The sequence below is a fragment of the Talaromyces rugulosus genome, chromosome VI (genome assembly GCF_013368755.1).
Source record: "Talaromyces rugulosus chromosome VI, complete sequence".
NCBI classification, from domain to species: Eukaryota; Fungi; Ascomycota; class Eurotiomycetes; order Eurotiales; family Trichocomaceae; genus Talaromyces; species Talaromyces rugulosus.
Genome location: NC_049566.1, coordinates 1,045,846 through 1,058,981, shown reverse-complemented (window position 1 = coordinate 1,058,981; position 13,136 = coordinate 1,045,846). Strand labels below are relative to the sequence as shown.

Below are 13,136 nucleotides of genomic sequence, written 5' to 3'. Positions count from 1 at the left end.
GCAAGTACCTGCTAATATATAAAAAAATACAACCGACAAAAAGTAATAGCAGTACGTATATTACGATTTTGCGTGTTTCTTGCACTTCACTTGTACAACTTCTTGCTTCCCACCATTCTCAACGACGAGCGCGCTCAGCTTGCGGCCGTAGACGCACCCCGAGTCAAGTCCTTTGGTGTACTTTTGTATGTTCAAAGATTTGACCGCGTCATGGCCGTATATAACGGTTGTCGTGCCAGACAGAGAACCGTAGAGTCCGTCTACTGAATTCTCAATGTGTTGGGACAACAGTTCCTGGTACTTATTGTACAGCTAACGGGCATTGTTAGAAACTGGTACGAAATAATAATATACGGGAAACATACTTTGAACCACGGCACGCCGTCCTTTTTGCTTGCACTCGGAACATGAGTGTCCAAGTCGATGGTCCGCATGGTCATGACACTCGACAGATCCTGTCGCTCAAGGCCAACGCCCGGGACCACTCCACCGTGAACGACGAGGACATCGCCTATGCCGCCGACCTGCCCGACTTTGAGAATAACTGGGCAGTCCTGCAGCCAAGAAGCCTGCTCGTCGCTCAGTTCTCTGGCGACTTTGCGCTGAGAGGCGTCATTTGGATTGAAATCATTTTCAGGGTGACTGAAAGTGCCGTCGACTTTCATTTGGGACCGCAAAAGGAGAATGCGATCCTCATGGTTTCCACGTACGCAGGAAGCTTTTAATCCGCGCGCGAGTTCTACGACACCGACGCTGTCGGGTCCTTTGTGGATCATGTCGCCAGTAAAGACAAGGTGGTCTCCAGCTTCGGCGTCGAAAGACACCTCTTTCAAAAGGCGTTCCACTAGCTATCATCAGTATTTTGGTTTCATTTGTGCCCAGTAAATTTCGTTTGATTCCACTCACGTTCGTCTTTGCATCCGTGAACGTCGCCAACAAAGACGAGTCTTCGCTGCTGAACGTCACCTGAGTCTCCTTCTTTCGACGCTGGTACCAGCACTGGGTCAAGACTTCTTATGGGCACAATGTCGGCGAAAACGGGTCGCGTGTTTGTCCCAAACCAACCGCCGACTTGCTTCATTGTTTCGAGGTCCAGGGCTCTGACTAGCCCTGCCCTTTCTTCGAGGATTGGTTGCAAAAACGAAGACCATCCGATGTAAAAGGACGCGACAAGGGCGATATAGACGAGAACATACCGTCGGAACTTGGGAGCCGATATCATTGAAAGGAAAAATCGCAAGGGTTTCCCAGACGATGACCGTGACGAGGAAGCCGAATTGGCACGCGGCCGCGAGCGAGAAGAACCCCAGGTGTTCTTCACATAGTCGATCAATGGCCGCTGGCCTAGACTGCGCGGGAAGCTTTGGAAGAATGCTGTGCGACCGTCCCGTTGCGGCGTCTTCCTTTCGTCGTTATCACTGCTCGAGACCGCGAGATTATCGGGATAGTGCCGTGTGTCGATGATTGATGGCCGCTTTTCGTCGGCCATGATGGGCAGGTGCGTAAGACTCGATGATTATGTCTTTTATGTTGGTATGCAGCGTTTCCCTGCCATTCTCGTAGGGAACGAAGACGACAAGGTTATGTCTGTTTGCCGTATTATTTGCAATAACAGGGCGGGCTGTGAACAGTGGGGACGGGCTGACATCTGGCACTGCTGTATTCGCCAATCAAGAACCTGCCCCAGGAATAATGAAAAGCGACCAAGTAAGCATCGGTGCTCCGGAGGCTCAAACCAAGTGTTGCTTTAGCTGAGGCCGGTGGGCACACGATCTCTTGCCGAGAAGAAGGAGCAAAGGGGCTGAGGGGCCGCGGTCTTGGCAAGCCGCCTGCTATTGGCCCCGCGGCCCCGCTGGTCTTGGCGGACCCATACAAAAGTTCCTATTGGTTTATATCGGCCAAGAGACCCACTATTTGATTCGGATGCTTTTGCGCAGTTTATTCCACCATAATCATTGTCTAGGCTTACGCAAGAACTGGACCTACCTGATGCTCAACGCTGGTTTAAGAATATCACTTTCAGGGTGATTAAAGAATTTCTTCGATAGTATATCGACTATCACAACGTGGAATATCGGTCCAGTTTCCATGTTTTTGCGAGGTTTTTCAGAATGTATTGGGGTAAAGGAATGCACCGTGAATTCTCTTACGATCTTCGTTGAAATATAACTTTGGTATATACCTGTGAAGGGCTGAAGCCAAATTGATTCAAAACTGACTAGGCCAACATGCTGTTTACAAAAAGCTTGGAGAAGAGGAGTGGAATAAGCAGAACAACAATAGAAGTAACGTGTAAGGCGGTGGCAGAATAGGAGCGATACTATTCTCCACCTAAATTTCCCTCTTCAACCAATCCCATTTATTCATCATCCATCCGTCCTCTTCCAAGCATTCTACCAATCATACTCATCGATTCATCTATCGTATCTTCTTCTCAACTGTCACAGCTGGTACTGGCGTCTTGCTTTTACGACCCTCCAGACTGTCCCCAAGCTCGCCCCAACTTGGGTAGTTGACATAATGTTGTCATCCTCAAAGGCGGTGAGTTCCCCTTTGTCTTCTAGTCTTTTCGTCCTGTCAATACTCATATTCAAGCCAGCGGCTAGATCAAAAGCTGAATAGTCACGCCCAACTTAACCCAGCGGACAAGACCAGGGACTTTCTCCTGACGGACGGGAACTCCTGACGGATGACGTTTCTGAGTGTGCAAACGATGAGCAGCTTCGGCAGCTAGTCCGAAGCATCGAAACTGGTTTATTGATTCCTTTGAAAGCACAGGGTGGCAAAACGCCCACCGATATCACTCCGTCTCCACGCCCTGGCGTTGAAGATTCAATCGAGAATCTTAAGACCCAGAACATCGAGCCCATCACTGGAGGCCCTCAATCGCAACTCCGGCACCACTGTTTAGAAAGAGATGGTTATAAATGTGTTGCAACGGGGAGGTACAGTGGCGATCACGCCCATCCACAGAATGCACCCACGACTTATCTTGAAGCGGCCCATATTATTCCATTTGCACTTGGATCCTTTCAGCCAAATGACGGCGAGGCAATGGATAGACATGCAAAGATTTGGGTTAACCTAAGGCGCTTCTTTCCGGTTCTTCGCCGGTTGTCCTTTACCTCAGAACAAATCAATTCGGAGAAGAACGTCCTAATGCTAAGCATGATGCTTCACAAGGAATTCGGACAATTTAGAGTCATTTTTGAAGCAACTGGGGTTGCTCACCAATATTGTATCAAGACCTTTCCAGACGCCGTCACAGATGCGATACAAAATTTACCCAGAAATCGGCTTGTCAGATTCAGAGTTCACAAAGGAAATTGGGAACTTCCAGATCCCGCGCTTCTCAAAATCACGCTTGTATTGGAAACTTTCTGCATATGAGTGGCCAGGCGGAGATTATCGACAAGGTCCTGAAAGATTTCGAAGATTGTGGCGGGCTTGCCTCGGACGGAAGCTCCAACCTTGAAGACCTTCTTGCAGTGAGCCGCCTCTCACTACTACACACGAATGTCAACGAAATGCCCGATTCCAAGAAGCCTACAGAGAAGCAACGTCATATGGAGAAGTCACGCCCTATGGCGCAGCAAGGACGCCAACGGGCGAAACGTTTTGACTCTGAGAATCAACCATGGGGATACGACCTGATTTGACCCCGGGAGCGTACGGCCAGCATCCCCGGAGCAAGCTCGTTGGGTCTTCTCCAATATTGACATATCAAAAGCTTTGAAAAAAAGTCTAATTGGACATCCGAAACGATAACGTTATACGCTCATAGGAGCCTTCTGATCTGCGTATTCTTAGTGAAGCGGGGATAATGTTCGAAGGCAGTCTGCAAACAGACAGGTCGAAGCGTAGAAGTCGAGAGAAAGACAACACAGCACAACAAAATACCCTAAGGACCACTCTGCCCAAAGCTGGGCACAAAGGTGGATGATCTCTGTGTTATACGCACAGGGATCTTCTTGAAGAAGGTGTCTTATAAAGTGCTAGAGCTTTGTACGAAGATATTCCAGAAGTAAATGCCTCGGATGTAAATTATTGGGTTTTCCATAGACTTCCCCCTATTTAGACCGATTCAGAGGATTTCTTTCAATTCAGACTCTTTTAATCTAATCATATTTACATGATCCTTGCTTTAATTGCTTTACTGCGACAGAAGAGAAAATATAAAGTAAATAGAGCAAGCTTTTATAGATCTACTCAATCAGAATATGCCATCTAAACCGTCCATACGTTCCCTAGTGAATTAGGGAACATCAAACTTATCTCCAGGTTCTAACCAGGTCACCATATAGTGGTCTACTATATAGCACTGTTATAGATCGTAGAGATACAAGCCGCTTTAACCATCGGACTTAAACTATCCCTATTTAATATACTTAGCTGAATACGAACTCGGAAAAGACAGTTCTTGTTATGACAATTGTGGTGATATGTTGCACTGAGGCATGTATCTTTTGAACATACCTTGACAGGTTACCTAATGCCGAGTTTCTAGGTTCATATGTCCAAGCTACCCCTGAATTCCAATGATAATGTGGATATGTCTATATTGTCTAAGTTGTAAAGAGGACCGCAAATTTCCAGATAGTTTAAATGTGGGCTTGTTAATTTAAAATCTTTGAGATTTACAAGTGTATTGGATATAATCTAATTGAAAAATAAGATATAGACTGCTTATTAATCTATACATTGAATACTTGTCTAGTTATTAATGATGTAAGTATACATGGGCAACAGAGATGAGCAAAGGGCTGTTGTTATTAATACGGCTGTAATGTCACAGCACTATATCTAAAATAGCACGCTAAACTACATCGTATAATTCGTCAACACTGCAGACTACGGAGCAACACTGTAAAGGTAGGTGCCGACGAAAAGACCACGGCTGTGTGTGGCTTTTGGCTCGAAATTTGATCGTTTGCTGGCCAAAAGGTTGGTTTTTTGTAATAGCGACGCTGTCAATCAAGGTAGGATTGGGCGCGGGCGCTGGAAAAATTTTCTAAAACCTTGATATTAGCATTAGTTTGATTTGAAATAGAAATACATTAGTACTAGTATGCCTACGAAAATAAGAGATAGAACCAGAGTATAAGTAGGCATAACTAGAATCGATTGATAATAACTAGGATAATAACAAAATAGCCGCAAAAAAGTTCAAATATAATGGAAATGAGCAATAGAGCTATAAGGCGCCTCATGGCGTAAATTCTGGGACGACGACGGGATCGTCGTGGCGTCTAACAAGAAGACGCATGATTTTTTCATTCGTATACGTCTTTCGTTTCTGGCAATCCAGAATAGTTTTGTCGATTGCGCTGTTGAGGCCACGTAGGCGAAAGATTTTGACTTGCTTGGATTGTCCTTGGCGATAAATTCTCGCATACGCCTGCCGCTCCGTGTTTTTGTTCCACCATACCTCGGTTTGGATGAGGATGGACGCGCTTTGCAGATTCAAACCAACACCACCAGCCCCGCTGGTGATAAGCAAAATGGTTGGTTTGGACGCCTTCAAAAAGCTCTCACAGACTGCTTCCTTTTCTTTGCTGCTCATGGTACCATTGTACTGGAGGTACCCGTAAGCGGTATTCGTTTTGATAACGGTGTATGCGACGTCGAGGAATCGCAAAAACGAGCTAAATATGACTATGTTCTCATCAGGCCAATTTTTTTGAATGTGCTCGATTAAAACGCTTAGTGCTTTAATTCTTGATGAATTTTTGAGTTTTGTGGACTCAAGACCATTGAGTTCGTCGAGCCATTGCTTTCTGGATCTGGTGCTAGGCTGCCGATAATTATGGTCATCAGCTTTGGCAAATCCCAGGCGCTGGGAGGAGTGTTATGGGGCAGACAGTGGATCGTAAACAGCTCCAAGCTGTACAGGGGGCTCCACTCATCTGGATGTCAGGAATGAGAGGCTTATTGGGGGCCGGCCCTTCTCCAGCTAGAACTTCGGCGGGGTTGAGTACCGTAGGAGTAGGAAGAGAGGTGGACTGTCCGACACACGGAGACAGAGTGGTCACACGGTTGTGGGTAGGTGTGTACCCCCCGGGTGTAACGATGGGGTTGCTACTGCATCCGCGTGCAGAAGCGAGACGTGCAGTGAAGAAACCAGGCGGATAAGTGAGGTCAATCGTGGCAGGCGCGCAGACGTTAGTACATCTCATTTCATGGAATATCTAAAATAGCTCCATAATGGTTGGTGAGAGGCAACGACGCACTTCAGGTGACGACTTAGGCAACGACTCAGGCAACAATTACTGAGAACAGAAAGTGTATCACGCCAACAGAATCCATCTCCTATGCCGGCACTAACCCCATTCTTTGCATTAAGATCTCGCTGGCGAAATCTCGGAGGTGTTGGAGCTCAAGTCTGAGAGTTGTATTTGGACTTTGGCTGGTAACCAACTGCTGCCCGAAAAGTTGAGCATTTGTAATATCGATAAAGTCGGTCAAGGCAGAACCGGGCGTAGGCGTGGGGAAGATTGGCTAAGATCTTGATAATAACTTTAGTTCGACTTGAAATAAAGCCTACTAACCATTGGTGTAGGGGGGTGATAACACCACCCGGTCCACGCTCCCACTTTTTTGCGGAGTCCTTGACTCTGCCACGGCTGAGTTTACTCCATTTGAGCAAAATCACAATTTGGACTTCCGTGTTTCCATTCATCTAGAGATCCTTATCTCTAAGTTCGGATGCGATTCGCTCCATCCAGATCCAATCACAACTCTGGGGAATTGGGCTGAGTCGGGACGCATAAACCAATATGGTTCTATGGAGGAACCGGCATAGATCTCTGTAAAATTTTCACACTCTAGAACGTAATATTAGTGTGTAAGCTTCAGTAAAATGAGAAGGGAATATACTAGTGCCAGATCCTTCAGCAAGTAAGAGAACCTCCTGTTGGTTCAAAAGACTATTGATGCCCCAGATTGTGGTAGAACCGACCGTCCATCGCTGATGGACGTCGTGGATTTCTGTTGGAATTATCCTGACTCGAAAAACTTGATAGTAGGCCAGTCTAGCATCATATTCCATCATAGTTAGAAAGATCTTCTGATATATCTCGATAAGAGGGGTGTCATACCTCACACCATGTTGTTCAGCAAGAGGATTCTCGACAAGGGAATCGAAAAAGTATTTCCCCATCAGTTGATGATACAATACCATAGGAAATTTCTTTATACTCTGTGGCTTCTGAGATTTCGTCCATAATATCCTTGAAGAGCTGCTGACGCGTAGGCTTGTCGGGAGGACTAGGATCTTTCGATCGAGTGAAATAGGCTGGAGGCATGTTGTGAGTTGGAACGGCTTCGTGGCAGGGGTTGGACGTCTGTGGGCAAGAACAAGAGAAGGAAGGGCAGAGAGCTTCATGGCGGTCGCCTCGCCGCGCCCCACATTATAACGTATACCATCTACAACAAAGCCTACTGAATATCTGTATGTCTTCACCAGGAAATTGCTTTCTTTCCGCGCACGCTACTCGCCTCGAAGCTCATCCAGGAAGAAATTGTTTGGATTATTGAGGTCTATGTATGATATAGCGCCCACTAGGGTTAAATGCAATAATAACGTCCTTCGTTCACACCCTCCATCTCTTTCTCTTTTTACCCCTCTCTCTTGAAGACCCCTCGCTCTGACCAGAACTTTCTCTGGTCAAAAATTTTTCTATATGAAGCTGTTCGGGCATATCTTTATAGATAGAGCACATGAAGTGGTGGCTATCGACACGGTGGTGGCGCCATGCTCGAAACGACACGCTAAACTACATCGCGTAATTCGTCGATCAATAATGCTTCTTATCTATATTGCTCATACACCTCAGCTTCTTTAAACCGAGCCTCTACCAGCTGCAGTATCTTCTCGTCGTAGAGGTCTTCCACCTTTTTTCCGCCTCGAAGGACATCCCTTTCATGCCGGGCCGCCTCCTCCTTGGTCATACATACTAGCTTCTTCACGTCCAGGGCAACCAGCCGCTGTCCTTCTTGAGCCCATTGGGGGTCAATGACGAACCCCTGAGCAGGTCGTTCCCAGGGAATGAGGGCGAGCTTGTTCGTGATTCCGCTAACCACGCTACGTCCCCGCCACACCTCATCTAGCAGATATCCAATTTCGTCTTTGCTGAGCGGAATACGCATTCCCTCAAGATGCGTGCCCCCTTCAACTCTCACCAGCTTGTTGATTACAGCTTGCAGACCGGCATAGACAGAGTCATTAAGCTTGTCTCGTCCCTTGCCAGCAAGACTGTAGTCGATAGGGTACCCGGTCACGTCGCAAATCACATGGTTTGCGATTGTGTATCCAAAAACAGCCGGCATCGTACCCAGAACTGGAAGGATTCGTACCCGGAAGTCAGGCAGAACACCAAGCTCCCCAACCTTCCCTTTGGCAAATTCCTCTTCAGGAAGTGGCAATAAAGATGCCTTTCCAGGTCCCGGTTTCTCAGTGGAGAATACAACAGGAATACCAGTGCTCACGCCGAGCAACCGCAGGCGCTGGCGAGTACTGCGGGACAGAGGGTCCTCTGAACTGGCAGATATGTCGGCAACCCCGATGCGTGTTGGGTCGGACTTGCACCCGGCGCCCATGGATGAAATAACAGGAATCGAATTTTTATGGCAATAGTGCAGCAGCTCTACCTTGGACTCAATGTTGTCGATACAGTCAATAACGTAATCGGGTTTCTGTCCATTGGGGCCATTGAGCGACCAAGGAGCGAGGAGTTTATCGGCAACGTTGGCGCCAAAGAGTTCATTTCTGCAGTCAAATTGCACCCATGGAACAACTTGCTCCAATCGTCGTCGGATGCACTGGACTTTGGGCGTGCCCACATCGGCGAGTGTAGCGACTGCATGCCTGTTCAGCGATGACAGGGTCACTTGATCAAAGTCTATCAACCGAATCTTCGACACTCCCGAGCGGGTCAGGGCCGATGTTGCATGCGATCCAACTCCACCGCAGCCAACTATGATGATGAAGGACGATCGAAGCTTTTGAAGGCCGTCGTGGGTCAAAAAGACACGATTCCGCGCAAGCTGTTCCAAAATGAGATCATCGTCGTAGTCGCCTTCTTGCGCTCGTCGGGCCAGAGCTGCACTGCGTTCATCTTCCGGGCTTAACTTTTGTAAGGTGTCGGCGACCCCATACTCGTTGAGGGCTTCTGCGTGATGGCGGTCATCGAGTCCAGGGATAGATGCCTTTAAATTCTTAACTGCTTCACGTCGTTTGACAGACTGGAAGCTGAATATGCCTGCGGCAACAGCAGCTCCCGACAAGACGGCCGCGGCGGCGAGCTGGACATTGTGTGAGCCAGCTTGTCGCTGAAGCCACGAACTCATGCTCTCCGATTCTTCTTCTTTTCCCTTCTCCGCCACCTTTTGTTCAGGTCCTCTGCGTTGTGGTCTGTCGTCTCGCGTAGAATATCGTGCGTAATCGTAGGATTCGTCAAATTCTTGGTCCGGGTAATTGTTTTCCGCGTATTCGTAAAACGAAGAGTAGCGTCTAGTGTGGTGATAAGCCATGGCGGGCAGCGTCAGTGAAATTGACCATGGTGAAGAAGAGGATGACCTCTCTGGAGAGGATAAGGGATAATAGATACCTAATGATGCATTGCTTGCTGCCCACCACTCCCACTGGACCACGACATTGTCACGTGCAGGTCCTGCAGATACTATAGTACTATATAAAAGTAAGCAGACATGTCACGTGCTCGAGAAGCCTCGGGCCGAGAATAATCCAGCTCGCCTAGCTCCACCTTACTTATAGCTCGGAACGGGATTTTTCGCGTCTTTTTCTCAACCCAACACAACAAACCGCGACATGTTCTCGCACCGCTGAATATCATTTCATGTGGCAGGACTGTGCACGTCTCAGTGATGAAAATTCTCACATGAGCTCCTGAACACGCTGGTCTCGCATTATTATTTGGAAGACCACATGGACTTCATCCCCAGTCTTGTTTGTGCGAGGCCGGTGGAAGAAGACGTGTCCAAACGTGGTTGATGCAGGTGAACAGAAATCTGAGAGCCACTGCAGTTCAGCCAGTGTAGTGATGTTGATGCTTTCAACTGAACTTGTATCGTCGACTAACGCGCCCTGTCATCAGGTTTTGAAATCGTTATGTCTGTATGTGTCTCTCGCGAGGTTCTTGACCATTTAATGATGATGGTCACCGAGTCTCTCGAGTTCAACACTTTTATTCCCTCAATTTACAACCTCAACCCCTACAACATTTCCACTAAGCATGGTCCAATGATGTCTATATGATGACCCCAACACTTAGGACACCTCAGAGGCAAGGCACTACGGTGTTTGATGCTCCGCGTGCTGCCCTCCCAGGGTAACCGCGTGCAGCAGGCTGTTGACGAGTATGTAGTTTTCAATCTGAACAGGCTACGGACATGCTTCTTAGAATCCCCTGCCCAACCTCCTTTCCGTTTTTGTTGTATCAATGGCTCATTAGCTTTAACAAAAAAAAATTCCAATGTACCTCGTGCCTCCCACACTAACTCATGACAGCTCCGCGTTCTAATGTGATCGCCTCATCAAACATAACTATTTTTTCTCGTAGATTCTTTTCTGCAGTTTAATTGATTTCGTTTTATGTATGCCGTTAGCCCGGTGATGAACAGTTGTATCCAAAAGCCAAAGTTGAGGTATCCGGCAAAACACAATTCTCCATTTCTATGGAAATGATGCCTGGAGACCGGTGCGAACCAGAGAGAGCTAATCTGAGGGCTTATTTTATTTCAATGTTGTTCTTAATTAAATCATTCAAAATCACATACCGGAATAGTATTGCTTGGCTGCGTGCACATAGAAAAAATTACATATGGAAATAAATGTCATTTTGAATGTAATTTACACTGAATACATCAATGGATGTATAAAGGGGGGATAATGTTAAAACGCCTCCAATGCCAGAACGCTATAATATAATACACAAAAAGACCTTTTTTTTTAACCCAAAAACTTTCCCAATCTTCCACCAATGTTCTCAAGATCCAGCAAAAACGTGTCATGTCCGAAGAGCGAAACATCCTCTCCTAGTTCGACATGCTCGACATGTTTGTTACCAGATGCGAGCAAGGTCTCTGCAATCTCACGTTGCTGCCACGCCGGGAAGAGAATATCACTTGCGACACCCATCACCAGCACTGGGTGATCCTTCAAAGGCGCCATTCCGCGAACGAGATCTTCGGGTGGGCCGGTTGTCAACTCACCCGTGGCTGGCTCGTTCATCGGCGTGACGGAACTTGTGACCGAGGGCTGTTCTTCGTACGGCTGGTCTGGCAACGTCAGACTGCAAGAGGCATCGTTGGTCTCAACCTTGCCTTGCGCAGCATTCTTCGCATTCTGTTCTCTTCTTGCACGAGTTTCTTTTTGATGGTCGTGGCCCAAGTCGAAGAGATCCATCGCTTTCGAGACGTACAATAAACTGTTTGGGTCATACTCGAGACAGAATTTCTCCCCAGCATGGTCGAGGTAGGTTTCGATGAGGAAGTCTGGACACAGGGCGGGCTGCTTGCTGGGATCTGCTCGCTTCCTTCCAAATCTCTTTTCCCATTCAGGCCCACTCCGGTAGGTGACTGTAGCAATCTCACGTGCCAGCTTCATTCCGGAGTGAGGCGGGATCAAGTCATAGTAGAATCCTCGCTGCCAGTTAGGATCCATCATCAGAACCTGACGCTGTGTATGCCTCATCGCAATGCTGTATGGGTGGCTACGTGCACATCCGCTGATGCTAACGACTCTTCCTATTCTTTCCGGGAATAGCACGCCGGCAGCCAAGCTCTGCATGCCTCCCATACTTGACCCGACTGACGCGTGCAGCTTCTTGATTCCCAAGGAGTTAAGTAGTCTAAATTGGGCGCGAACCATATCCTCCATTGTCAAGATAGGGAATCGAGTCGCATATCGTTTGCCGTCGGATGGGTCGATAGACGAAGGGCCTGTACTTCCGTAGCATCCGCCGATCACGTTTGTGCAAATGACAAAGTATTTATTCGTATCCAAGGGTGCTCCTGGTCCAATGAATTTTTCCCACCATCCATTCTTTGAATTTGAAGGGGTGCTGTGCGCATGGCTGGAGGCTGATAAACCAGTGTGCAGCAGGATTGCGTTGCTCTTGTCTGCATTCAGGGTTCCCCAAGCCTCGTAGGCAATGTTGAATTCAGGAAGTATACCGCCCCAGTCTAGCAAAAAAGGTTCCTTGCTGTGGAAGTTTTCGTGATGGCCGGTAGTATATGACGGCTCTGGGCCCGAGTTTAGGGATCGCGCGGAGAGGGTTGCGGTTCTGGCATCCTGGGCATCGAGGCAGGGAAACGACATGGCAGGGTTCGAGGAATCTTGGATCTGTTCGTGTGAGACGGCAGGCTGAGGGCTGCGACGTGAGTTGGAGTGGATGAGACGCCATTGTGGCGAGGTGTTGTATGTGCTGGAAAGACCAAGATTCGCGCGCCGCGCAGGGTTTGCTGCTCGCCAGTTGCACGATGCGCGGCGCGCGGCGCCTCGAAAAGCTGGATTCATCATTTGCCGGCGAAAACGATGGGGGCTGCTGGTGCTATGTTGTAGTTCACGCGAGAGATAGAGACGAGGTTTACCGCAGGAGCAAAAAAGTTCTCCGCACCCCGCATACGAGCACGTCATGTGCCTGCTTTCTGATTGGCTGAGAGAAACTGAAGTATATACAATTTATCTTTGTCGATAACTTGGTGATAAATAGAATAGGGAATATATTTGTATCTATTACTGCAAATAAAATTCATTAATTCACATAGGAGAAGTTCTCTGTTTCGGTGATTCTGCTTCGACGACGGATCATAGCTTTCCCTCTTCTTCGAGAGATCATTGACAAGTCGGCAATGAATAATGGACACAGTTCTTTGAATAATATTGCATCAGCAAATTATTTTGCTTTAATATTATTAATATTATATCGAATTAAATAATTAATGGTTTCTCTCAGACCGACAGGCCACGTGTGTCTCGGCCAGCCACGTCATTGGCTGGCCCTCTTTCGGTTTAGCGGCCGCGGGAGGCCCACTCCAAAAGCTTGGCGCCGTCGAAAATCATGAAGTCATCGTATACAGATGATTGTTCATTCTGTAGATGGATAGAGAGGTTG

General features: G+C 47.6%; 5 protein-coding genes across 5 annotated transcripts; 1 reads left to right on the top strand and 4 right to left on the bottom strand.

The window, feature by feature from the left end:
* Positions 1-60: 60 nt before the first annotated feature.
* TRUGW13939_10723 (uncharacterized protein) lies at positions 61-1,489 on the bottom strand (the record flags this gene model as incomplete). Its single annotated transcript, XM_035493833.1, has 3 exons — positions 61-312; positions 366-844; positions 907-1,489. 3 exons carry the CDS (start codon positions 1,487-1,489, stop codon positions 61-63), a joined length of 1,314 nt encoding a protein of 437 aa, XP_035349726.1.
* Positions 1,490-2,520: 1,031 nt separating this feature from the next.
* On the top strand, positions 2,521-3,659 carry TRUGW13939_10722 (uncharacterized protein; the record flags this gene model as incomplete). Its single annotated transcript, XM_035493832.1, has 3 exons — positions 2,521-2,541; positions 2,656-3,113; positions 3,341-3,659. 3 exons carry the CDS (start codon positions 2,521-2,523, stop codon positions 3,657-3,659), a joined length of 798 nt encoding a protein of 265 aa, XP_035349725.1.
* A 1,547-nt stretch (positions 3,660-5,206) lies between these two features.
* On the bottom strand, positions 5,207-6,551 carry TRUGW13939_10721 (uncharacterized protein; the record flags this gene model as incomplete). Its single annotated transcript, XM_035493831.1, has 3 exons — positions 5,207-5,645; positions 6,326-6,498; positions 6,549-6,551. 3 exons carry the CDS (start codon positions 6,549-6,551, stop codon positions 5,207-5,209), a joined length of 615 nt encoding a protein of 204 aa, XP_035349724.1.
* A 1,258-nt stretch (positions 6,552-7,809) lies between these two features.
* TRUGW13939_10720 (uncharacterized protein) lies at positions 7,810-9,531 on the bottom strand (the record flags this gene model as incomplete). Its single annotated transcript, XM_035493830.1, has 1 exon — positions 7,810-9,531. The coding sequence occupies one exon, from the start codon at positions 9,529-9,531 to the stop codon at positions 7,810-7,812; it is 1,722 nt and encodes a 573-aa protein (XP_035349723.1).
* A 1,438-nt stretch (positions 9,532-10,969) lies between these two features.
* On the bottom strand, positions 10,970-12,541 carry TRUGW13939_10719 (uncharacterized protein; the record flags this gene model as incomplete). The annotated part of the gene is made up of 1 exon (XM_035493829.1): positions 10,970-12,541. One exon carries the CDS (start codon positions 12,539-12,541, stop codon positions 10,970-10,972), a length of 1,572 nt encoding a protein of 523 aa, XP_035349722.1.
* Positions 12,542-13,136: the final 595 nt, after the last annotated feature.